At 38.9% G+C, this 26,372-nt stretch overlaps 2 protein-coding genes across 6 annotated transcripts; one reads left to right on the forward strand and one right to left on the reverse strand.

Annotated features, from left to right (window-relative positions):
• The first annotated feature begins 462 nt into the window (after nucleotides 1-462).
• capn3b (calpain 3b) lies at nucleotides 463-15,521 on the forward strand. 3 transcript variants are annotated; one of them, XM_044377205.1, is made up of 23 exons: nucleotides 466-1,024; nucleotides 3,733-3,802; nucleotides 4,380-4,498; nucleotides 5,448-5,581; nucleotides 6,171-6,339; nucleotides 6,660-6,743; nucleotides 6,834-6,925; nucleotides 7,188-7,265; nucleotides 8,607-8,767; nucleotides 8,902-9,071; nucleotides 9,167-9,178; nucleotides 9,854-10,062; nucleotides 10,227-10,263; nucleotides 10,657-10,680; nucleotides 10,901-10,987; nucleotides 11,691-11,768; nucleotides 11,867-11,924; nucleotides 12,002-12,066; nucleotides 12,722-12,790; nucleotides 12,885-12,963; nucleotides 13,150-13,266; nucleotides 13,570-13,628; nucleotides 14,293-15,521. In XM_044377205.1, the coding sequence occupies exons 1-23, from the start codon at nucleotides 713-715 to the stop codon at nucleotides 14,317-14,319; spliced, it is 2,310 nt and encodes a 769-aa protein (XP_044233140.1). In that variant the 5' UTR covers nucleotides 466-712; the 3' UTR covers nucleotides 14,320-15,521. The 3 variants fall into 3 exon arrangements, with proteins under 3 accessions (XP_044233142.1, XP_044233141.1, XP_044233140.1); XM_044377206.1 differs by lacking the exons at nucleotides 10,657-10,680; nucleotides 10,901-10,987 and having other exon boundaries at nucleotides 465-1,024; XM_044377207.1 differs by lacking the exons at nucleotides 12,722-12,790; nucleotides 12,885-12,963; nucleotides 13,150-13,266; nucleotides 13,570-13,628; nucleotides 14,293-15,521 and having other exon boundaries at nucleotides 463-1,024; nucleotides 12,006-12,055.
• On the reverse strand, nucleotides 14,833-26,369 carry znf106b (zinc finger protein 106b). 3 transcript variants are annotated; one of them, XM_044377199.1, is made up of 21 exons: nucleotides 26,287-26,369; nucleotides 25,732-25,869; nucleotides 25,552-25,613; nucleotides 24,633-24,836; nucleotides 23,154-24,461; nucleotides 22,666-23,005; nucleotides 22,506-22,566; nucleotides 22,233-22,387; nucleotides 22,078-22,138; nucleotides 21,149-21,995; nucleotides 20,997-21,034; nucleotides 20,749-20,891; nucleotides 20,312-20,446; nucleotides 19,786-19,902; nucleotides 18,865-19,056; nucleotides 17,985-18,047; nucleotides 17,687-17,806; nucleotides 17,153-17,224; nucleotides 16,938-17,009; nucleotides 16,675-16,821; nucleotides 14,833-16,489 (listed from the first exon to the last, which is right to left on the reverse strand). In XM_044377199.1, the coding sequence occupies exons 2-21, from the start codon at nucleotides 25,864-25,866 to the stop codon at nucleotides 16,433-16,435; spliced, it is 4,329 nt and encodes a 1,442-aa protein (XP_044233134.1). In that variant the 5' UTR covers nucleotides 25,867-25,869; nucleotides 26,287-26,369; the 3' UTR covers nucleotides 14,833-16,432. The 3 variants fall into 3 exon arrangements, with proteins under 3 accessions (XP_044233134.1, XP_044233132.1, XP_044233133.1); XM_044377197.1 differs by having other exon boundaries at nucleotides 22,660-23,005; XM_044377198.1 differs by lacking the exon at nucleotides 26,287-26,369 and adding an exon at nucleotides 26,167-26,258 and having other exon boundaries at nucleotides 22,660-23,005.
• Between the last annotated feature and the right edge of the window lie 3 nt (nucleotides 26,370-26,372).

The following is a 26,372-nucleotide window of genomic DNA, read 5'->3' on the forward strand; positions in this document are numbered from 1 at the left end:
AAACTCCTCTTCATGTCATTAAAGACCTGGAATTTTCAGAAATATTACTGAGGACATGTAGTCAGTGTCCCCATAGCTACAGCCCTGGTCGAAACGCTGATTAGAGTAATTTCATTGGTGCATTAAAATTGTACATTTAAGTTATATAATAAGTAATTGTCAGATTAACAATGAGTATTAACTAGAGGTGTTATTTTACTGTGGAGCTTTGGTTAAAAGTGGGTATCACAGTGCAAAGGGGAACAGTCACTGCACACATGACCATAACCATCTGTCTTCTGACTTACACCCTATCTTTTTCAAAATATCATTTCTCCATAAATGTTGTCTCAGCCATGTCGTCAGATGGCTGTATGCCACAGATTTTGGACAGACTCACTGAGCTGTGACCTGAAACTGTTGTGACAGTGTCAGGGTCTCTCTCTCCCCTCGAAAAGCCTCCTCCCCTCCTTCAAATTGGCCTATATTTAGGCCCAGCACTGGGGAACCAACAGTGAACACATGAGTGCTGGAGTGAGAGTTTGGTTGGTGACAGTTTTTCCAGCAAATAAAGGAACTAAAAGTAATCATCTGCATCAGGGAGGACACAGGAAGCTTTTTTGGGATGTTTTGCAAGTTCCTGCTCTGTTTCTGCAATTAAGTAGTTTCTTTTTCCACTTTTTAACTGATTTCTGAAACAGGAATACCAGAGGCTGAGGTGGACACTGGTAAGATGGGGGACAAAAAAAATAAAGTGCCTCTTGTTGAAGATACAAAGGTGAAAGTGCTTTATGAAACTCAAGCATCACTCGGGCCTGATGAATTAGGTGATTACCCTCTCACTGGGGCCAACTCTATTTATTCTGCAATCCTAAGCAGAAATGAGGCTGTTAAGGATGCCAAGCGTCTTAAGACTTTTTTGGAGCTGCGAGACAAATACGTGCGCAAGAAAGTGTTGTTTGAGGACCCTCTGTTTCCTGCAAACGACTCCTCACTCTTCTACAGTCAAAAATTTCAGATGAAGTTTGAATGGAAACGTCCCTCGGTGAGTGCCAGACTTTTCCCATCACGTCCTTTAAGCCGAGTCACACTTAATACGAAAGTGGCTCTAACGTGTGTACAAAAGCTCTTATCTAAAATCCCCGTGTATTTCATCACTTCCTCCACAACAGATGGGTGGGGTATCAAGTTGATATGGCTGCATGGTTGGTGGTGCATACCTCTGGGTTATCACCTTCTACAATCACAGACAGCTGACTGTCACACAGAAGGACGCTCTCTGTCAGTGCTGGGAAACATGGTGGCAACTCAATGTTGGCTGCAATGTTTCATATTTTTTCTGATACACAACTTCCACAGAGGTTTGATGGTCTTCCAACACTCTGCGTTTGATGCCAAATGGTATTGACTTGTAGCCCTGATGGCAGCTGTTAAGGGAATGTTTGGCAGATTAGCTTCGTTCAGCATGAAGAGACGCATGTCCTTTACTTACAGTACCTGACAACACACTGACACACGTATAAACACAAACACACACAGAAATGCAGACGCGACAAATTACACAAACTCTTGCATAAGACTTACTGAAGTAAAAGTTGCAACAGTGTAAAAAATACTCTGTTTCAAGTAAAAAGTGCTGCATTTAAAATATACTTCAGTAAAAGTGCAGAAGTGTTAGCAGCAGTGATGGAAGGTAACTAAGCACATTTACTCAAGTTCTGTACAGAAGTGCAGTTTTGAAGTACCTGAGTTTAGGGTTGCAACTACAGATTATTTTCATTATCGTTCAACAGTCCAGAACCAAAAGATATTCAGTTTACTATCACGTATGACAAAGAAAAGCATAAAATCCTCACATTTTAGAGGCTGTAACCACCAAATGTTTGGCATTTTTACTTTAAAAAATGACTAAAATTACCATGTGATTATTAAAATAGTTGGCAATTAATTTTCTGTCGATTGACTAATTGATTAATCGACTAACTGCTGCAGCTCAGCTTGAGTTATTCCATATAAAGCTTCTTTATGTTTCAGCTCTTCCACATTTCAGAAGTAAATATTGTAGCTTTTACTCCACTACTTGGAATCCAGTGTAATATGATTTCGAAGCTTGATTGCCACTTAACGGCTGATGTGACATGTAGCTTAAGCCATTTAGCTGAGATTAGTGATACATGAATCCCATCCAGGGGTCAGCAGAGGAACACGCTCTAAATTTGGAACATGAGGCTACATATTTACAGCCTTAGTTATGGCTAATCGTGTGATGAGTGGAATGGAGTCACTGCTGTGAAGCCCCTGAATTCAAATATAAAGTGGGGTTTTCCTGTAAGCAAACAACAGTTATATTTACATTCAGTGTGTGTCACCAGAACGCATTGAGTGTATTCTTAAGGTCTTGAATGTATTTCCTTCCTCATAAAACGTTTGCAAAGCAGATTTTTACATCCATGTTTATTAGCTTGTAGTCTTCTCCTATGTCTTTATTTGGCCCATTGCTGCATATCTTGGCATATAACCATCATCCGTCACTGGAATAGTGTGAAACTGTTGGCGGGACTGTGGTTAGGGTCAGCTGTATGTGTGTCCTCATGCACATACATGAGAAAAACAAATCAGGGACCCACTTACAATAAAACTTCTCCACAGGTACCTTTAATTAGACCAGATCATTACTGTTGCACAAATACCTTTTATATACAAAATATTCAGCTCTCAGGAGTTAAAAAATGCAAATGCTGATGATAGATAGATAGAAATAAATGTGTATAAATGTGTGTTTATGTAATATAACTTGTTTGGTTAGCTGATTAGTTCCAGTAAGACCACAAAGCAGTCAAACATGCTGCCAGGACAGAGATATGTAGTTATTAGGTGAGTGCCTCTCTGGATTCAACACAACATTATCACTTGTTCAGAGGCCTAAAGGGTCATGACAAGGAGACCTGTCGCAGCTGCTTCATCATATATATGTAGCAAATGCAGAAGAGGTTTTATGGTCCTAGCTCTGATCCAGCCAGATGAATTCATCCAGCTGGGCTTAAGTTGCAGGTTCAAGTCCTCATATTCTCAATCATGGTAAATGTCAAATGTAAAGATTTTAAAACCATATATCATTGTAGAGTTTCAATGTTGTGCAGATGATTAAAGTGACAACTCAAGTAAACTAGAAATATCTGAATATGTTGTAAACAGACAGGATTGCCCAATATTTTTTTAACACATAATGAAGACATGTATTGTGGGGCATAAAATCCTAATGTTGGCTTGTCCATTCAGACAGATTACATTTTTATTTCTCCTTCTTATAGAGTGCATTGAGATCCGTTCTAGGAATTTCTTAAGATCATAAAGACTGTAAAGAATATTCTGCTTTGAGTGATCATATGTGTCTAATATTGTTTTTCCATTAAAAAAAAGTTTAATTAACTTGTTAGAAATTACATTTCACATCTCCAACTTTACTGTATGTGCACTGGAGGCTTCAAGTTTCCACATCACACTTGTGTTAAGTTGCATATTGGTACAATAATGTATGGAGACTTTCCACTTTCATCAGGTGAATGTGAAAACAATCTTCTAGTGTCAAACTCTGAGTGAAACACATTTTGAATGTAGGGAGCTTTTCCAGCTAATACATCTGTCATTTCATCTTGCATGGTCATTTCATCTTGCTGTTATTACTATGGTAGTTACACTGATTTCACAACATGCACAGTGACACCACCTAACAATCTCTGTTTTCCATAACAGGAACTTTGTGAAAACCCCCAGTTCATTGTGGATGGCGCCAACAGGACAGACATCTGTCAGGGAAAATTGGGTAATTTATTATAGCTGTTTCTGCTTTTAAATGATAGTAATAAGGAACTCAAGTGCACCATGCTGTATGAGCATATGAAACGGACTGAAGTGAGTGAAAATTTGGTGTTTTTGGGATTTAATACATACTGCTCATCCCATCTGTGCTTTCACAGATGCTCCAGGCATCTCTTTAATGTGGACAAATGGCTGCCCTTTTTTGATAAAATATGACTGTAGTTATTAAAAAAACACAAATTCTGATGGATGTTCTACAAAATGTCATGCAGTTTAAGTTTTTAAATTCCAGCTAAAAACAGCTTTTTATAACTTTTATACAAGCAGAAACTGTCCTCTTAAAAACTATCAGATATGGCAAGAAAAGAAAAGATCAGTCACAACACAGGTTTGAGCTATGTGAGGTGGAAACCAGAGCCAGACATACACTATAAAGCTGGAATGACCATGAGCGTCTTAGTTTAGTCACCTTTCTGACACCTGCAGCCAGGTGGCTTTAATGAGTGACAACTGCATTACTTTATGAAGCGCTTTATGCTGAGATCAAATGTTTTTATAGCTCTTGAATCTGCTGTTGACAGGTGACTGTTGGCTGCTCGCTGCCATTGCCTGTCTGACTCTGAATGAGAAGCTGTTGTACCGAGTGATCCCCCCTGATCAGAGCTTCACTGAGAACTATGCTGGCATCTTCCATTTCCAGGTTTTAAAGTGATATTTAGCACATTGTTCATTAGACAACTGAAGTTTTAACTTCTTTTATTTATTATACGCTTGTTTTGATGATGTAACTCTTTTTTCTCATTATTTCTTGTGCTGTGCTACAGTTTAAATTAGTATGAGGATACATTAACCTTGCAAAAAAGCAATATAAAATATGATGATATGATAATATTTTACATGTGAAATGTCCTAAAACCACATGTGAATTCATTACATGTGAAATGCAGTTTCATGTGTTAAAGCACATGTGCATCTATATGAATATGTGAATTTTGTATTGTAATATTTCATGTGAAGTTGTTGTTTTCACTTGTGGTTTCTTACATTTCACATGTGAAAAATAACATGTGACTATATGTGAATTTTCAAATGTGAAATGGTGTTCCACATGTGAAAATAAGGTCAATTATCTCCCCCACAAAAGCACATGTGAATCACATTTCACATGGTAGCTATTTATTGGTTAAAATTTAGATTAATCAGTTGGGCTGATATATCAGAAAATATTATATATAGATATATTTCTATCAGTGTATATTTTAGCTTATAGCCTAGAAACAGTGTCTGCACTACATAGTTTGTAGTGCAGACAGTCAGAAAGGGGATCCTTAAAACAATTGGTTAAGTTATGTGTTAATTTAAATATATATATGTATATATCTGTCCTATTGTTAGCAGATTTATTCTCAAATGTAAATATTGGTAACAGCCAGTATCCAGTATCGGTCGGGTTATATTAACTCCTCAAGAGAGAAAAATGAACAAATAATTGACTAAAACATGTTTGACTGAAAGCTTAATAAACAGCTGTGAATCACTATTTATCTAAACTTTAATCTATTACCTAAACACTTTACTGTGTGATATTTTTCTCCTCTGTCTGATCCCTGATTTCCTGTTTTCACTCTGTTCTGTCTCCTTTGACTCAGTTCTGGCGTTATGGCGAATGGGTCGATGTGGTTGTGGACGACCGCATCCCCACCTGCAACAACAAGCTGGTGTTTACCAAATCTTTCCGAGAGAACGAGTTCTGGAGTGCTCTTTTGGAGAAAGCTTATGCCAAGTAAGCATAGTCTATTAATGTCCACTGCAAAGTGGAGGCATGCAGATCATTATCTCCATATATGTTGCTGGCAAATTCATTAAAGTCTGGTTTGGATTTCCCACCCATCCACTGGAAAAAGTTTGTCATTTAGTCTTCAATCTTCAGTTCAAGCTTTGCTAAACAAGTGAAGGACATGAGATTATTTCAGGTGCTTTATAATGCAGATATTCCTGTTTTGAGAAATGTTTACGTCACAATCAGTGAAAGTATCAGGAAATAGGGAAGGCCACTCTAGTGGCATCAAGACAATACCACTTGATTTAAGAAAATCTGTCAAACAAGATGATTTACACAGGAAACCACTGACCTCTCACCTCACTGCCATGAAATTTGTTTAAAACATTTAAAATTAAATAAATTTTAAGCCCCAAATTTGTACTAAATGTCTTAAGAAGGTGTACATTTTTTGCAATGTAGTCACACTAACTAGGCCCACAACTCCTGTGTCCTCATGTTTGGCAAATTGGCTGCAGACACCATGAAAAAACCCAAGCTTGGAGAACAGACATGTCAGTGCACTGACAAGAATGATTGACCCCTCTTCCAGGTTGCACGGATCTTATGAGGCACTGAAAGGGGGTAACACTTTGGACGCCATGGAGGATTTCACAGGAGGACTTACAGAGTTCTTTGAGTTGTCCGAGGCACCCAAAGAGCTCTTCAAAATCATGAGGAAGGCCCTGAAGAGAGGTTCCCTGATGGGCTGCTCCATAGATGTGAGTGGTGGTGAAAATGGAGAATAGTAACAGTGTGCAGAGATGAAAACAATACAGAAACTTATGACACCACTTAACATATGAAAAACAAACAAAATTGAGAAAACCAGCCAGGCAGCAACATAACTTAAAACTTTACACTGTATAAACTAAAAAAGTAAGTGAAACCCTAACAGTGAAAACCAGATAACTTAACTTTTCCCAGACAAATCAGCATATAATTCAAGAATTGTAGCCTTTAAGCCAGAATAAATTATAATTTTTTAGGATAGATTTCCCCAACAGCCAGTCTGCATTTGCTCATGTGTTGTATCTCTTAGGCTTATTCAGCACATGAAATGGAGACTCGGACTGAACAGGGGCTGGTCCGTGGTCATGCCTACTCCATCATAGGCCTGGAGGAGGTACGGTAAAATACCCACTTAAGTGCAGATTTGGTATTCATTGTAAGACAATGCCTTTTATGAGTAATGCTAACAGGGTGTTGTTTCTAGTGTGACGAGGTTGCAAAGGACAGCAAAATTCGTCTGATTCGCCTGCGCAATCCCTGGGGTTGGGTGCTCTGGAAGGGACCTTGGAGTGCAAAGTAAGATGTGACTCAAAGTTACTTAGGTTTCTGCATCTGCCAGTATAATTAGAAACACTGTATTGTAAAGGATCGATGACTTAGCTGACAGTGTTGCTATTGTTCTATTGCTCAAAAACTGAGATATATTTGCAGACACCATCCAATATGACCCAGGTGTGACTGATAAACTCCATATATACTAGAAGCCTACATCTAATGCTGTGCTATAGCAGCTCTTTTCTTCATGAGTGTGTGTTAATATAGCTTTATCTTTCCACAGTTCAAAGGAGTGGTCAAGCCTTTCCATTGCAGACAAGGACAATTTAAAAAAACAGACTGTGGAAACAAGCGAGTTCTGGTGAGTAAAACAACTGTGACATTTCCTTCAACACGTCTTAAATGTTGACTGATTCAAACACGTTGGTCCAGAAGTACCATGAAATGCATTCAGCCATCATCAATAGGTAAACATTTCCAGTTAACCCACACAGTTCATTGGGGTGCCTCTAAAACCAATGACCATCAGCCTCAGATGCACTAATGTGCTAAACATTAGCTTACTGTACACATGTTGACATGCAAACATACTTCTTGTATGATGAATTTTCATAGTAAAATATTGATTTTAATTTTTAAGAAATAACATATTAATAAGCATTATGTTGTAACTGAAAGGTCCAGTGAGTGAATTTAGTGGCATCGAGCGGAATGGACTTGGCAGAAATGGAATATAATATTCATGAGTATGTTTTAATTAGTGTATAATCACCTGAAAATAAGAGTTGTTGTGTTTTCGTTACCTTAGAGGGAGCCCTTTATATCTACATAGGTAGCGGGTCCCCTTCCACACAGGCCACCATGTTGTACTGCCATGTTTCTACAGTAGCCCAGAACGGACAAACCAAACACTGCTCTAGAGAGAGACTTTAGCACTTTTTGCGAGTTTTGTGGCCACAGTAGGTTCCCCTACATGCTTGGAAGGGGAGGGTGAGGTGTATTCAGTTGGTTGCAATCTGCAACCTCACCGCTAGATGCCACTAAATCCTACACACTGTTCCTTTAAGACCGAAGAATTGCCTACTCTAATGGTGCACTGAGTAGAACGCTGGTGCAAAATTGAAGTGTTGCACAAGAGGTGATGTAGTTTTTTGTTTATAACTAACAAGTGATGATACACAATGTTACCATTCTCTGTGTGTTTCTTCATCTGTTAGCTGAAAACAAAAGGCAGTTACACACTTTTGTGCTAAGTTATCAGAGCTTTAACATCACATTGTGTGCAAATAAATAAACATATTAATCATTCTGAGCATTAGTATGTTAGCATTCAGCTCTAATGACGGCAAAGACACAATACAGGGTAGAGTGATTAACCTTGAGTGACTTTTGACAACATGGAACTAAATCTAACAAGTTGTCCTCGGCCTTCAACCTCTGACACTCCACAGCTTGTGATCCACTAGTAGTGAGGTTCAAAGAACAGCAAACATGTCTCCACTTTTTATTCCATTTAAAAATGTTGCTTTCTGGTGTGATAACCATTACCTGAAAGATGCTGCACTTCACTAAGTAGTACTAGTGTCGTCTGTCTATTACAAATGAAGTTCAAATTAGTAGAATCAAAATTGTAACAAATCTTAACTTGTTCCAAGTTCTTTACAGTTTTTTTCCTACATGTTCCTTTCATGTTCCCATCTAGGATGTCTTTTGATGATTTCAAGAAGAACTTCACCAAGATAGAGATGTGTAACCTGACCCCCGACAAACTGCAGGGTGAAGAAAGACAAAACTGGACAGTGTCGGTGAACGAGGGTCGCTGGGTGAGAGGCAGCTCCGCTGGTGGCTGCAGGAACTTCCCAGGTAGTCCTCAGCTTTATTTTTATATCAGCTTTTATTCCTTTAAAAGTCAATATTAATGAAAATTCACAGGGCTCATGTATCTTTACTCAAGTCATGTGACTCCTTATTGCTGATTTTGACTTTGTGTTTTACAGACACTTTCTGGACGAACCCTCAGTATCGGCTGCAGCTGTATGAGGAGGACGATGACCCAGAGGATGAGCGGGTGGCCTGCACTGTTGTTGTGGCTCTGATGCAGAAAGGTCGAAGGATGCAGCGCCATCAAGGGGCCAGATTCCTCACCATTGGATTCTCCATCTATGAGGTAGTGATCACATGACGCTAAACCAGTGAGCTCTGCTTCAGCATTAATAAATGCAGCAGCTGACATCACATTTAACTTTTTCTTTGTCTCTGCAGGTGCCAGAGAAGGTATGCCCATCTTGGAGAAGGTCGTTATTTTAAAGTCAGTGCTTTCATAGCATTGGCCTGCATCTCCACAGATGTCTGTGTGTGTGTGTGTTAGCTGTGATAGTATTTGTACAGTTGTAGTATAGTTGCATAGTAGTTCAGGCTCTTGTAAAACCTCTATAATGTAAACATTACAACACAGGCCAAAGTACTTTGAGTTTACAAAGGACAGGATTACTTTCATTGTTGACTAATTTATCAGTTGTTTTTTGATTATTGTACTAATTGCTTAGTCTACAAAATGTCAGAAAATTGTGAAATTGAGCCCATCACAACTTCACAGAACTCAAAGTGACATCTCCATATAGATTATTTTGTCCGACTAGCAGTCGAAAATCTAAATATATCCAATTTCCAGGAATATAAAATAGAGAAAAGCAGCAAATCCTCACATTTGAGGAATGAGCAAATATTTGGCATTTTTGCATCATAAATTACTTAAATGATTAACTGCTTATTAAAATTGTTGTTGATACATTTTCTGGTGATGGACTAATCAATTAATCAACTAACTGTTCAGTACAGTGTACAGTGTTTTAATATGTTCAATTTTCATCTTTTCAATATCAACTACTTCCCTTACTTGAATGTCATGTTTACATCCTCACTGTTTCCATACTGTTTTTCCATCTATAGATGTATGGACAGAATATGCATCTGCAGAAGGACTTCTTCTTGTATACGGCCTCCAAGGCCAAATGCAAGACCTACATCAACCTGCGGGAGGTAACGGAGCGTTTCCGTCTGCCTCCAGGAGAGTACGTCATCATCCCCACGGCCTTTGAACCCCATCAAGAGGGAGAGTTCATTCTCAGGGTCTTCTCTGAGAAGAGGAGCACCTCTGAGTAAGCATTGCCAAGACTGAGTCACCGGCCATATTTGGTGGTGCAGCTGATGTTATTTTGGGAGGAATTGTTTGTAGTAAAATTGCAAAATATAGCAAGGCCTTAAAATGGAGGTCATTAACAATAAATGTCAGGAAACCTAATGTGTCTGCTTTTCCTCACAGGGAGGCAGAGAACATCATCGGGTTGGAGAAAATTCAGGTTTGTAATGTGATTGTAAAGGTAGTGGGGTTGAAACAGATACATAAGTTTACTTTTGATGTCTTATTTTTAACAAGATTTCCATTTCCATTCACACTACTTTGTCTGTTTCCTAAAAATATATGTAAAATGTCAGCTTTCTGTTGCAGTAAAAACATACTTTCACACTGAAATATCAATTTGAATTTGATATATTGTGAATCCCAATTGTGTAGCCTTCATATTTCATCAATCTTGTTCTTCAAATCTCTCTGTCCTGTCCTGTCCTGATACATACTGTATGTCCACTCACTGTTTTCCCCACAAGAGTAACTAACAAACTTCTGCATTCAAGTTTTCCTCCATTTCATCTCATTTCATCCTTCTATCCTTCCTTGTCTTATTGGCCATCAGCAAGACAAGAAAAAGAAAGAGAAGGTAATGCATGCATGTAGCAATAACATTGCTAGATTGCTTTTAAACTCCCCACTGCTCCTTTTCATCATATGTTGGCTTTTAGTAATGTTGGCGATGACCGTTTGTGCCATTATTGATTATAACTAATGGAATAACTATAAATCAAATCTCTCTTCTGTTCTTTTTGTCTACCTTCCTTCATCATCCTTCTTGACAACCACTGCCGTTACCCACATGCCAGCCTATTCTATTTGTGTCAGACAGAGCAGGCGCCAACAAAGAAATTGAGCATGACGGCATTCAGGGGGAAAAGAAGAAGAAACCAAAGGTTATTTACTTGAGATGGGTGCAGAGTGTGTGTGGAGATAGACTGCCATTGTTGAGCCAAAATACACTGATGCCACACAGCAAGTAGCTAAATGTGACCTTTGCCCTGCTGTAATTTCTGGAGACTGACGGCTCTGAAATGCAATCTTGATCGGGTCATATAACATCACTGGGAATAAAACAATTGATTTCGAAGCCAACTGATCTCAAGTTGCTCAGCTGCACCTGTTTTCCTGTAAGACCTTGGTGTGTTTAAGTCACATGGTCTTTTTTTTCACATGCTGCTCTCCTCTGGCAATATAAGAAAATGCATCCAGTGGTCATAAATCATAGAAATGTAGTGATATTTACTGTATAGTGCAGCTGGAACAAATTGAAGAAATTAAAAAGAAAAGTTCAAATATTCATATGATCACACAAATAAAAATCACTGCTTATCAAATAAAGACTGTGAAAATATGTGCAATATTTATTTATAGATAATCTGGTGAAATCACTTAAAAACTACATCACCCTACTCTACTCTTTGAAGATTAGAAAAAAACACTCTCTAAGAGGATGAAGATATCCAAACTTTAGCCCAAAACTTTATATTGTGATCATACTTAGAGGTAAAATTCTCAAAGTCCTCGGAGTAATTTTACAGTTTCTTTTTGGTACTAATAACTCTACTCACAAATCATTTCTTTCTACCTGATGCTCAGAAAAAACTCCTCGAATCTGAGGAGGAAACTGAAGAGGAAAAACAGTTCAGAGCCATTTACAAACAGATATCTGGTGAGGTGAGTGTGCAAAGAGACTGAGGACAAGACTGTACAAACATGATGGATGTCTATTTTACATTAGCTGATATGTAAAATATTGTTCCTACATCAATCAGGACATGCAGGTCTGTGCCAACGAACTCAAAATCATCATGACGAACGTGCTCTCCAAACGTGAGTACACTGAAAGGATCATTTTTTGGCTCTGCGTGAAGTGTTGTTCCCTCTTACCGAGCTGTGTTTTCCCACAGATAGTGAAATTAAGTCAGAAGGTTTCAGCCTGGAGACGTGTCGGAGTATGATCGCCTTGATGGATGTATCCTTTCAGTTGGCTGAAACTCCAGATGTTTGTGCGGAGTGGACACAGCAGCCTCGTGTCACCTATAACTACCAGATTGTTGGTTTGAATCTGTGTACTTGCTGGTGACACTGAACGAGCAGTGATGATCTGCAGAAACCTAAAGAAACTGCAGTTACAATTTTGTGATTAACCACAAAATATGAACGCTTTTCTTTCTTTTCCTTGTTTTTTTGGCATCATCTCTCATCTTTGCAAAACTTTTAAACGTTTCTGTGTGTAGAATCTTTATGAGATTACAGCAACTTTCACATAATTATGTTGCATCAGCTTTTGTTTGTAGAAAATAAAACACCCTGTGCACATGTATGCAGCTGCTTTCAGCCCATTCAGTCTGTATTGCTGAGTTGCATTGTGGGATTGCTAACTGAATAGCACTAAAGTGGTTTTAATAGAACAGTGATTTAGAAGATTGTATCTGCAATGGTCAGCTTTCATCCCAGAAATAAGAGTTTATTTCTGGCTATGTCACTTTTTAGTGAAATGACAAACCAGAAGGTTAGACCACTCATTCTCCTTAAAAAGAAACACACCTCAAAGAATTCCCACGTTAACTTTCAAAATGACACAACAAGCAATACTTTGTGTCGTTTTTCCATAACTGCATTTTCAGACTGATGGGACAGGAAAACTGAATCTGCAGGAGTTCAAACACTTGTGGAATAAGATTAAAGCGTGGCAGGTAAGACAGTTTAAGTCACCTTTAATTCTTACTGCTCATATTTAAAAAAAAAAAAAAAAAAAGAATCTACCAGTTTTCATTCTTGTGTTTGCAGCTGATCTTCAAAAGATATGATAAAGACAAATCCAGCTCCATCAGCAGTTTTGAAATGAGGAATGCTGTCCATGATGCAGGTGAGCAGTGTGATAGAAATATCTGAACTCAAGAGGCCTTTTCTCTTCTCTTTGCCTAATTTTGTTCTATCTTTTGTCAGAAATCACATCCTATACTTTCCAGCATTGTGTGTGAATCCTGTAATTATGATATAAACTATTTTAGACATGTGAACCTGATCTCTGTTTCATCTTCTCACCACGAAGGGTTTCACCTCAACAAACAGTTATATGACATCATAGCCATGCGCTACGCGGACGAACACCTCAACATCGACTTTGACAGTTACATCTGCTGTTTTGTGAGGCTAGAGGGCATGTTCAGTAAGTACACATCAGAGATCAATGGATGCATGTATCCTTAAATATTCTGGTAATGTATGTTATCAGAAGTGACTGTTCACAACTGATTCATTTTGATGTAACGGGTAAATAAAAGTGATATACCAAATGTTTTAGTGTTGATAAAAACACTGAATATTTTAAGATAATCCTTTATTGATCCCCAGGAGGGACATTTTTACACTTTGGAAGGCCAAATTGAACTTGTAGGTTCCACTGAGTGCTGCTGAACTCAAGGTTAATATGAAGAATAAAATGAAGGCTGATCTGTTGTGTCTCTTGCAGGGGCTTTCAATGCTTTTGACAAAGATGGAGACGGAATTATCAAGCTCAATGTCCTGGAGGTCAGTTTTCTCTACAACATGCTATTATGAGTCCTATTCCATGCTTTAGAACATGATTATATGTATTACGTAATTAGTAACTATAGAGACATGTTTGTGATGACAGCATCAAAGTTAATTCCTGACTTTGGAGAGTATGAGAATTAAACTAGTAACTCAAGGTCCATTTTTGAAAGCTTTTAACCATATGATACAGTCTTCAAACTGGCTTAAACATGATTATAGTCTGACTGACCATAAAAATAGACATGTGTAGCCTTGCAAATAAATGCTAACTTACTTTAAATGTTCAGTTTCTGTTGATATTAAATTTTGAGGCTGTACTTGAGGTGATTTTGCATGTGACTACATTTTACTGAAAGATGTTTCCAAATCCATTCTATTTACATATAGAAAACAACAACAAAAACATACTATATAATGCATGTGGAACAACATAACACCACAAACTATTCTCAAAAAAAGCCAGAAAGTTGAATCAATCAACACCCCTTTTGATACAAACAACTTAAAATAATTTTCACAAATGTAGAATTGATAATAGGACTCTTGTATTGGGTTGTGGTCTTTATTTTTCTGGTCACTCAGTGAACACTGTGGTAAATGTATTTTCAAAAAGAAACTCTTTAGGCTCATTTTTGTTTTTCTTTTGCTCTTTTTCCAGTGGCTTCAGCTGACCATGTATTCTTAGTCACCTTCTTGACCCCTGATGTAGCTGCAGACAGCTGGTGCTAAAGTTCAAGAAATCCTCCCTGGACAGCTTCTTACTTGCATCGATGAGCAAAGGTGTAACTTTGCACAGATTTTGTGATTTCCACAAAATCAGACCTCTCCGATTTTATGTGATATCGAATTATTTTTCATTACATAACCTACAATGATTTTGACTTAATCTCAGTTTTGTTTTAGCTTGTTTTAAATGACTGACAGTTTATCAACAATAAAGCTCATTCCTGAAAAGTCATCAGATTTCTCTGCAGTACTGAAGAAAATCACAAGATTTGATGTAACATTTGAAATGATGTTACATGAAGGAGCGATGGCCGGTGAAGCAAAGTCTGATGATGTGAACAGATGCTGTTATAAATCTAGAGTTGATCTTTTCTGCCAAAGTCTTTTATGTTGTATATGTTGTTCGCATAGCAGAACTTAGAGCGAATGTTTGAGAAATCTTGTTTTTAAAATGTAATGCAGGTGAACACTGTCATTTATAGAATTTTACTGCTGTACATAAACATTAAGTATTAAATACAAATGACTTACATACAGTACCTTTACAGTATAACATACAAACATTAAGGCATGACTTTAATACAGCTTCATACAAGTTACTCTCTGGACAGTTTGGTCTGCATTTGACATCCTTTACTTTATCCAATTTCCAATAATGAAAAAAATGAGTTTCCTAATCAAAGGGATTGTGACAATGCCTAGAAAAATTATCTGGGAAATTTGAACAGGTTTAGTTATTCATTAAAAGATGGTATACAAGTGTAATAATGCAAATCGTTTTAAACAAACCTCTCAGTCACCATAGAAGAAGAAGAAATGTATTTAAAAGTTCTTGAGTGTGCAAGGCTGATACAGTATCTCTAAAGTGTCAAGTCAGGAAAAATAAGTCATGGTTAGTATATGATGAAAAACTGAAATCTGGAATTTAATCTGATCCAAAAAAGAGAAGTTTGACTTGAAAGCAGGTGGGATGAAGTACAAATTAAATTATTTATAAAGATTTGCCAGCTAAGTTTCATGTTTTCCTGTTTTATTTCCACAAATGAGCTATTTTCCCCTTCGACACCGAAGTGAGAACAATAGTAGTACAGTCGTAAACAGAAGTGAATAACTTACAATAAATTACTTAAAAATCCTTCTAGGAATCCTCAAATACTTGCTTATTTTATGAAGAAAAAGCCCTGATTCCTCCTAAAATGATCTTTATTGGATTAGGATGTGGGAATGAGAGAAATTCCAGACACTTTGGGGGGTTTTCCGTCATCTTTACAATAACTTAAGTATGCAGATTTGATGTACTACTATGATTGAATTTGAATTTTCAGTCACTTGAGTGGCATACCCTCTTTGCCGTTACTTAACAGTTTCATACTAAACTAAAAACTTGTAGTCGTTACATTAGAGCCGATCACCAATACAAATCTAAGCCAGATGGATGTTTAAGGCAATTCACAGTATAAGTTGCTTCACAAAAGCTACTCTAAGGTGTTCATGCAAGTGCTGCATACATGTTCTGAGTTATTAGGTTATAATCTAAGTGTTCTGTATAATGACCAAAGCCTCATGTCATGTATTCACAGTGATAACATGTTGACCAACAGATCAAAAAACAGAATAAATCAATTCTTTTACTCGTCAAATTCGTTGCTGATGACTTAAAGCAAACGGATGACTGCGAATGATTGATGGTGACGATTGCTGAAATTAATAAGAAGCAGGACTGTTAAAACCTTGTATGTTCATTAGAGACTGAATGAGACAGAATGGTGCTTAACCATGTGTGTTTTTTTTGCATTTTGACACTGATCAGAAGTAAACATTGCACGTCTAAATCCCTTTATAAAAACAGCTTCAGGGATCAATAACAAGTCTTGTCTCACTATCACAGTTCAGACAAAACAGAGGTTAGAATATGTCCGAGGCCAAAGAGGAACTCAAAAGCTAGAAAAACAGGAAAAACTCCCGTTGGAAATGTACACAGGCCGCGTCCATAAAACTGAAAATCCTGAAAAGAACTTCGGTTGTTGTGAACTCCAGCCTTCATCTGCTGCACCACTTCACCTCCGCTCTCATCAAGGCTGCACTTTACTGTCCTTCTCTACGTGGCTCTGCATGTGTTTGGGAAGTTCCTGCAGGAAACAAAAACACAAGACTGAAGAACCACACGACAGATGTAAAATAAACATGAACTTGACTGACTATAAAACTATTTGTGAGAATATATAATTAGTTACAACTAGGGAACACTTTATTAAGTTATTGAAGTAATGATATTCATCCTTTTAGTTAAAATAATATGGCGTCAGTTCATTACCTGTCTAACTAACTGCTGTGTGGAAAAAAAAGTGCTGCAGCCTCTCCAGCGGCATTTGACTGTCTGCAGATTGGGGTTGCTGTGGTCTCCAACCAGGTGCTGCTTAAGATGCTCCGCCATGCCGAAAATCAGAGAGCAATTTTGCCACTGCGCAGAAGGCAAAGGTCACAAATGTTAGGACACAAGTGAAAGAAAATCACATAAATAAATATCTTCAAATATATAGAAAATGTTCCTTTAAGATTATAAAGCCTGGTCCTTACCCAGCAGCGGAAGTTCTTCATCAAGTTGAGCTTTACTGCTTTAACACTTCCATCATAGCAACCTGTGTAGATCTGTATGCATAAACAGAATTAAACCACATTATTAAAATAAACATAAAGATTTTATGAAATTCAGTCTTCTTTTCAAAAATGTACCTTTGTCATGCAGGTTTATATTCAAACAAATATAGCAACACCGGTTTTAGTCCACTTACCACACTCTTATGGACAGCCATGCACATCACCATATCACTATGCCCGCCGTACACCTGCAGCCGGTCATGGGACTAGAAACGAACAAATACAGAGTTGAAATATAAAAATGCAGACTCTGCATATTTCAGAATGTCAGATTTATGATCTTTTCAAATGGTGACCGGCACTGAATACAATTTAAAAATCAAATTAAAGAATCAAACTCACTAATCACTTCTGACTCTACAAATGGACAATATATGAAGTCTAATTGTGATTATTGAAGAAAAAAATCTTTGCGTATCCTACTTTGATAGTGAAGTGGGTCAAAGACATTCACACACATATTTGGTCCATTTTATTTACCTTTAGGAAATTAAATGCTTTCTCTGATTTTTAAGAACCCGAGTAAAGTCAGTTAAATTGTTCCTCAAAACTTTGATTTGATCAAAAACAATAAAATATACACATTATCAGTTCATAAATCAGTTGTCAAATCATTGGTGTTCAATTTTGTAGCCGCAAGTCATCGTTCAAGTGAGCCTCCTTCATACCTGTAGCTCATAAACTCGAACCAGTTTATCCAGACAGGCTGTCACCATCACCTTCCCCAAGATGACAATCGATGTGACGGCATGACCGTGACCCTTGTAGATACGAACCAACTCACCCGTCTATGAATAAAGACAGAAACATCAGTGATAGTACAAGCATGAAGGTAAAACAAACCAAAACAGGCACCGGCATAAATTACCATCAAAATCAATCAAAAACGATCTCAACATTTTATTGCCATGTTGGAAATGTCAATAACCAAACCTGTTAAAATTCCAGGGAATCATTAACACTTACATGGATGTTGTGAGCATGAACAGATGTATCACTGGAGCCGCTGAAGACCAGGTCATTCACCACCTGGCAGGATCAAAGGAAGTATAATTCAGTACACCTGAATCACTGGTATTTATTTTACCTACAACAAATAGAATTTTATCCCCCCCATGTTTTCATATGGAGATTGCTTGAGTTTTTTTATACAGCAAAAAACAATAAAAACATACATCGTTAAAAAAAGAAATAGAGAAAGTTAGTCATGATACAGCAAACAAACCATGTCATCTTTAGTTGTCACTTTGGCTATGTTTGACAGAGATTGAGAGAGAGAAGCGGTGGTCGAGTGAGCTGGAGAGTAAATGATGAGAGTGAGCAGCGCCGGTGAGAACAAAGCCGTGAATCAGATAAATAAAACGTTATTTTCTGATTGTTTCACAGCTGTTATGTTCTAAAGCGCAAATGAACACGCTCACACCTCCACACATTGGATTTTGTGTGAATGCAGAGCTTCATCCTGTCCGCTGTGGCCTCTCTGCTCTGCGTGTGTGCAGCTCAGCCCCGCCCTACGAGTCGCGATCTCACACCTGCACGCTGTTATTGGCTGGGGGCTACAAACCCATTGCCCAAAGGTTGACGACAAGAAGCGTCCCAAACACAGCAAAATAATAAGGAGATAAGAAAATACAGGCAGAGAGCAGCGTTTCTGCTGATAAATACACTTTCACACACTTCTAGTGGGTCATAAGTGATGATGAGAGGAATTTTTTTGTATGAATCCTGCATAGTACACCTGTAAGTGTTGCTGTTACAACAGGTAAAGGTAAAATCTCCCATCATTCAATCTAGTCTTTGACAAAAAAAACAACTACTTTAGTGTGCAGAAATTACTAAATCTCACCTTCATACAGAGTACAGTCTTTGTGTGACCCTGCAGCGAGCGCAGCAGCAGGCCGCTCTTGGCGTCTCGTACGCTGATGGTGCTGTCGTAGGAGCCGACCAGCAGCACCCGGCGGGCGCCCTCCTGGGCTGTACCCAGGCAGCTGACGCCTCGTGGGCCATGGCACTCAAAGACATCCAGCTGTTTCAGAGTCTAACAAGAGCAACAATGACAAGGTTGATGAAAATGTGACAGAGTATTGTTCTAACTTCAGGGCTGCAACTAACAATTATTTTAACTATTGACTAATCTGTCAATTATATTCTTGATTAATCAATTAGTTGTTGAGTCAATAAAATGTCAGAAAATGGTGAAAAATGTTGGTCACCGTTTCCCAAGATGCAACCTAAAATGTCTTGTTTTATCTCTATCAACATTCCACAACCCAAAGATACTCAGTTAACTATCATTGAGGACTTCAGAAACCAGAACATATTCACATTTGAGAAGCTAGAATCTGAGAATTTTGGCATTTTTCTTTAAAAAATTATTGATTATCAAAATAGATGGCGATTAATTCAAAAATATCTAAGTGGGACACCTGGTCATGGATCAACACCTGTGAAAAACATAATCTGACAGGATAAGTCAGGTCAGGTTGCATTCGGACTAAAATAAACCCTGTTCAGATGGCTGGCCTACTCAGGTTACTTTAACATCCATGAAACCACTTTTACTATCTGTATCATGATTTATTTCCTGTATATTAAAAATAACCTGTTACTTCAGTCAAAGAGTGTTAATAGGTGACAGTTTTTCTTAGTTTGACTAGCAGAATACTACATTAACAGATTAAGTCACAATAATAATGATACACAGCTGCAGAGTTTAAACAATGCAACATTTTTTTGCTGAGTATTTGATCAAAAGGTTTTCACTCACCTTTAGATCATGGCTAGCCACTGATCCATTGGCGAGCCCGGCATACAGAATGTTCCAGGCTATGTGCAAACACAACACTCTGTCTGGTAGAGGGATCTGCTCCAAACACTTCTTAGACTAGAGGAGAGGAAACAAAGAAATCACAAAAAAAAAGAAATTAAAATCAATGAACGCAAAACACCACATAGTTAGATTTGCGATTTAAAGTATCATGGTTTAAAATCTAGTGGTAATTAAACTAGTAATTTATAATACTGTGATACTGGGTATCACACTGAAATCCTACCTATGCCAGTAAAGCTGTTTAGTGGATAATAGGACACATTCAAAAAGTGAAGTAAAGCATCAATTATAAAAAGCATGTGTTCAGCAAAACTGAAATTAATAATTTCACTGCAAAAATATGTGTAACATCAAGCACTGAAATGATTCCCTGTCTAATAAGGGCTAAAATGTAACAAACAAATAAGGAGGAACATATATGACACAATTTTTCATAATGTAGGCTTGTATAGACATTTTATACCTTTATACTGTAACAGCAGATAGTCTGGTCACTGGACCCGGTGTAGAGGCGTACAGGCATGTTCGGGAGTGAGGACACAAGCAAACAGTTGACTTTGTTTGTGTGGCCCTCAAATACTGCTTGGCAATCCCCGTTCTGGATACAGAGACATGAAATAACTTAATTGTTTCAAAAAGGGTATATATAATGACCAATCTCAATCCATAGCATGCTGTTGCAGCCTTCTTGACAATAATTTCTTTTATTAAATAACAACATCAGTTGAGACACTACTGCTTTGAAAAGTACAGTATAAAAAGCAGCTAAACACTTTGATTGATAGTGTCATTTTTTACATTTTGATTTAGTTTTACTCAGAGTCTGAGACAGACTACAGTTGTCAGAAAGGACAAAGTTTGACAAGTATGGGTTTGAATTTTGGACAGTGGACTACATACCACCAGACTGTAGGCTCGTGCTGTGTTGTCCCCTGAGCATGTGTACAAGGAGTCCTCGTGGATCTGCAGGCTGTGGACGGGGCCTGTGTGGTTTACAAATGCTCCCAAGAATGGTTCCTCATCCTCGACCGGCTGAACAGACTCTGAAATAAGAACAACAGCGATTAAAGTGATTTCAACATATTGTCTCTCCATTTGACATTTAATTTCATTTTACATTTAATGCAAACAGGAAGTACAATACTAACCTGGTGGAATATTGACCTCTTTCACTGGCTGAAACTTTCTAAGGAGTCAAGAGAGCAAATTTGGTCACATTTACTTATCTGAATCTGCAGATAAAGCATCACTGTAATGTTCAGGATTCTATTCCCAATATAATCCCATGACGACAGCTCACCTCTCAACATTTTGCTGCGATGTGCGTGCACTTGCAGAACTGAACTCCACATTGACAGACTTCTGAGGAGGCTCTTGTTGAGCTGGAACATTTGAGCCGGTTTCAGGTGAGCCCTCATTATCTGATTCATCAATATCAATGACCACCAAGTCGGAGGGCTCCATCATTTCCACAGAGTTATCGCTCTCATTCCCTCCGTCGTTGTCTGATGCTGCAGCAGGTGTATTTTTATGTCTTTCGGGGACAAAAGTTGAGTTCTCTGCTATTAACTCTTTTCCTTTTACTTGTTTGTTGCTGATATGTCCTTCCATCTCCTCCTCAGAGTCACTTTCAATAGGCGATGCTTCTTCCCTTGCTAAACTTTCTCTCTTTATACTTCCCTTTAACCCTTCCCTCGGCACGTGCTCCTGCTGCTTGTAGGAAGACTCGGCAGAAGGCGGCGTATTCACCGATGAGGAGCACCCTGGCCTGAGTTGTTTGGAAGAGGTAGTAGCAGTTGTGGAAGCTGCCAAGTGTGGTGGCGAGAGTAGCAGCAGATCAGAGGGAAACAAGGGTACCTGAGGTGTATCAGCGTTAAAGGAGACCATTTGGGCTAACTGACTCGTCTGTTGAGCGCTGGGTGGTTGGCAGATTTCTCGCTTTACTGAAATGGTTGGCAGGGCCAGAGACATGGGAGGAGGTTGGCTGATGGAAGACGTTGGGTTTGTGGCAGATGGTAACTGGCTAGAGGAAGTGGCAAAGACACTAGAGCAAGAAAGGGAAGAGATTCTCTGTTGCGCAGTGTCAGCCACCCCTGCTGACGAGGTGGTGGCTTTCTCTGCCATGTTAGATGCTCCGGAGTACCCTTCTGGAAAAGATTGAGAAAGGAAAAGTTAAACCTTCTGTTGCCTACTAAAACATTTAAAGCACAGGGTTTCCATACATGGTACCTTGCATCCCCTGCAGGATCTCAATCCGCTTGGCTCTCAGACTGTTGACCTCAGCAGTAAACTAAAACAGCAGGAAGAACAATTCAATGTGAACCTATGGATAGCCCACTGAAAATAATCATTTCATATTTTCTTCATTAGAGGTGTTTCTATACCTGCTGTCTCAGTAACAGGAGTCTTTGGACTTCTGTGTAGGCAGCTTGCAAGACATTGCGGGCTTGAATCAAAGACTTGTCCAAATCCTGCAGCGAAAGGCTCAACTCCTCCTCCCTCAGAGAAACCGCCAATAGCTGGTCCATTTGGCCCTGGTCTAAAGGGGAGAAGACCAAGAAAAAAATTCACAATGGTTATTGATAAGTTGAGACAGGGGATTGTCAATAGTATAAAGATTCTTTCTAATAATACAGAACATAAAATATCAGAAGTACCCTTGTGTGACTTTGTTTTCTTCTTTTTCCCACCTGGTTCCATATCAGAAATGCCATCATTCTGTAAGAATACAAGATAAAGTAATCACAATAACTTACTGGGACACTTCAGCAACGGTAGCAATACACCACACCCTAAAATTATACTACTCACTCTTACTGATTTGTGTTTCCTCTTGTTGGCACTACTGTTGTTTCTCAAATCTCTGTTTTCATCCTCCAAGTTTGGTTCCACTTTCACAGGCGCTGCTGCTACTGTCTGACTGCTGCAATCCTGTGTTGGAGCAGGCTGCCCCACAGCCACCTGCATCCTAGAACTGGACTGTGTCTCTGTGTGAGAGTCATTATCTGTTGTGTTCTGGGGTGGAGGAAGGTGTGGACTCGGAGGACCGTCTGGAAACGACTCCCAGTGGAAGCCCTCTGAAAGCAGCATGTCATTGTCCTCCGCCTGCGCTGAGCCTTCTTGGTCAGAGAAAGGGTTCACCAGCTCGATTCCAAACCTGTATCCACACAGAATAAAAACAGCAGAATAAAAGATATCATTTCTGTTTAGCACACAAAAAGTAAAATGGAAAATCAGGATGATGGATGGAGAGAAAAGTTTTGGTTTAAGAGAAAAGAGACCAACTGTCATAGTGACTCACTCACCTGGGCATGCCATTGATCTTGTCCTGTTTTCTCCGTTTCATCTCCCCGTACATCTCCCTCCAGCTCAACTTACTACTGGCTCCTGATAAAGTGAGCAACTTCTGCAGGGTTGGTTTAAGTCCATCCTCTTTCTCCCCCTGAACTTTGCCTGATTTGTGGGCAATTCGAACCTTGCAGGTGATGTTCCGGTTGGGCTCAGTGGAAGTGGTCTGACATCCACCGAGTGAAGCCAGGCTGTCGAACACTGAAAAGGGAGATGCTCCCTGAGACTGCCAGATTTCACTGCTGTTTGATGGTCCATCTGAATCACACACAACCACTGAGCTTCTCTCCCAATGCTGAGTCATTCCTTGTGTTGTTTTGGAAGTTGTCTGCGTAGCAGGAGCAGATGTGTTGACCTGTGGAGACTGCACAGATGCATCTGCAGCAGAGGTGATGTAAAGTGCAGCTTCGTTGTTGTGGTTCCTGAAGGAGCCACCTGCTAGCTGCTCTTTCCCCGTTCCGGCTTGCTGCACGGTGGAGTGATCGGCCACCCGGCCACCTGCCTCGCTGCTCTGCTTCCGGGCTTCACGATCTGCTCTACATGGCTCCCTCACGCCCAGCGCCCTTCTGATTTGCCTCAGCATTGAACTGACATCCACATCTCGTATGGGTGCAGCATTGGCAGAAGTGTTAGCAGGATGTGCAGCTTGCTCTGGTCCTTGTTGAGAAGCTCTTGCGTTCTCATCTTGATCGTGATTAATGACGATGGCTCCGTTCTGAGGGAGGTGATCATTGGTGAACTCTGTATCATACTGCCCGTTGTAACAGTCACGACTGATGGCAGGCCATGATAATTGTTCTGGCGTGCTGGCGCCACTTCCCTGGGTGTTGTGTGGTCTTTTAAAATGTATGTTAGTTTGGGATCTCTCTATTTTGACTTTGCTGCACTGATTTATGACAGAAAAGTTATCATCATTCCTCAGGTGGTCCTGAGGGTAGGGGTGATTCCAAGTTCTACTTTTGGGCTCTCCTGGCAGACAAATAAGTCTTCTGTTTTGACTCTGCAGAGTTGATTCTGATTGGTGAAGCGGTCTTTTCAAACTGGACATTTTGTTCTCCTTGTTTTGAACAACAGCATGGTTGCTCTCTATCTGGTGAGTCTCTTGCATCCGTTTCAGTGTCCTCATGTTCACTTTTTTGGATTTTTCAGGATTCACTACTTTGGACACCACCTTGGTTTTTGTGGCAGTTGCCAATTGCACTGCTGCACGCTTCTGACTGGCTACCTGCTTCAGTTTCTTTTTTTTCTTCTTCATAATTTTCTTCCTGTGATGAAAAGCACAGTCATAAAGAGAGTTACACCGCACAATTCCAGTTCACTGTCAAACCCAGTGTTTCAAAACAACAACCTATTAGATGATAAATAAAGAACAAAAGAAGAATAAAATGCTAAATCTAATATCATTATATTGAGTGGGTAACAGATGAAAATCTTACTCCTCCTTCTTTAGCGTCTTGTTCCTCTCCAGGATTCTGCTGACGGTCTCCCTGCTCAGAGTCTTATACAGTGAGGAGGGCTTCACATTTTTGAACATCAAGATCTTCAACTTATCTTTGTGTTGAGTGGTGGAGATGTGCTGGGCGTACTCATTTAAACCCATGGAGGATGCCTTACACGCCTGGCATTCATGAAATGAATCTCTGTTAATGGAAAGACACACATTTTTGTCAGGAATGAATGAATGACAGAATCCCTGCTTTAGGCTCTTTAAATTGATTTTAAAGTCAAAACAAAAAGTGGTGAGTACTCGAGTTTTGCATGCTGTAATTATGTTATATCAGTAAAACTACTGAGGTTGTGTAACATTAAACATTTTTTGGTATTATGCCACTATGACACCAGATTTTCAGTACTAATACCTTTTTTGATACCTTTAAAAGGAATATAAACATGTTTTTCTACTTTCATTCATTTAACAAAAGGTGTCAAACTTCTCAAATGTTAAATGTTGTCTAAACAGAAGTTAAATGAGTAAAATTATGATCTGAAATCAGAAACTGCCACTGATCCAAGAACAAACACAGAAGAATACTAATCTAAGCAAGTATTCAATGCCAGTTTTGGTACCAGCAGCTTCTAATATCTCAGTGCTAGACACACATGTGGGTCGGTTCAACAAAATATACTGAGGTTTAATACCTAGCCCTGGGGAAATACTCCAGAGGAAGGCAACCTTGCAAGATGTGTGGGGATATAAATTGTTGTGCGGGGAAGTGTGGTGACTTTCTCAAGTCTTAAAAAGTCTTAAAAAGTGTATGCATGTGTTTTTGCTGTGATGAAACATCATGGGTGCAGTTTTGCAGAGAAAAAGGTAAAGAGCACTAAACATCAGTGTAAATGACAAATGTTACTCACTTGCCCAGCACTGTTTCCAGCTCTCTGTGATGCAGCATGCCATGCATATGCTCTTGTGCTTCCTACAGTTGAGACATATGGTCATGATTATAGGTCATTCGTGAGGACAGCATGTTAAAATCATATAATAGCCAGCCCTTCTAGTCAGTGAAATATCTAAGTAAAATAAGAGCCACTTACATGTTTCAAATATGACCTGCGACATAAAATACAATAGGTATTTCTGGTCTGGTGGTTTGGTTTGGACTTTGGGTTGGTCTCCTTCTTCACAACGGTTTTACCCACCTTCTCATGTGGGGTTTGAACCTTTGCCATTTTCTGAAGTAGTGAAATAAAAGGTAACAGTGGATATGAAAAACAAAGACTCACATTAAAATATAAGATAAAGAAACGCCTACAACAGTGTTTCCACTGCATAACATCGCAGAGTAAAACTAACTATAACATGACTGGTGGTGTTATTTACGTTATATAGACATTGATATGAAGTTATAATCAATATAAAACGACGATCATTAAGTCTAAACATTTTTAACAACAGCACAACGTGGTTGTCAGGTGAGCTCAAGTCAGAAAAGGTGAACACGTTTGAGCTGGGCTGCAGATTAAAAGTACCCGTATTACGACGTTAACAAACAGTTGTACGACGTTAACGGCAATTAAGTAAAATATTAAAGGTTAACACTGAACGTAATACTAGATTTGATGGTAATGTTGTCAAAAGAACATAATTACCGCATGAATTTCACATGGCAACAAGACTCAACTGCTGTTTAACCGCCATGTTTGTCAACGTAAGCTACATCGGCCAATCGTTAACG

This window comes from Thunnus albacares, chromosome 16, assembly GCF_914725855.1.
Source record: "Thunnus albacares chromosome 16, fThuAlb1.1, whole genome shotgun sequence".
Lineage (NCBI taxonomy): Eukaryota > Metazoa > Chordata > Actinopteri > Scombriformes > Scombridae > Thunnus > Thunnus albacares.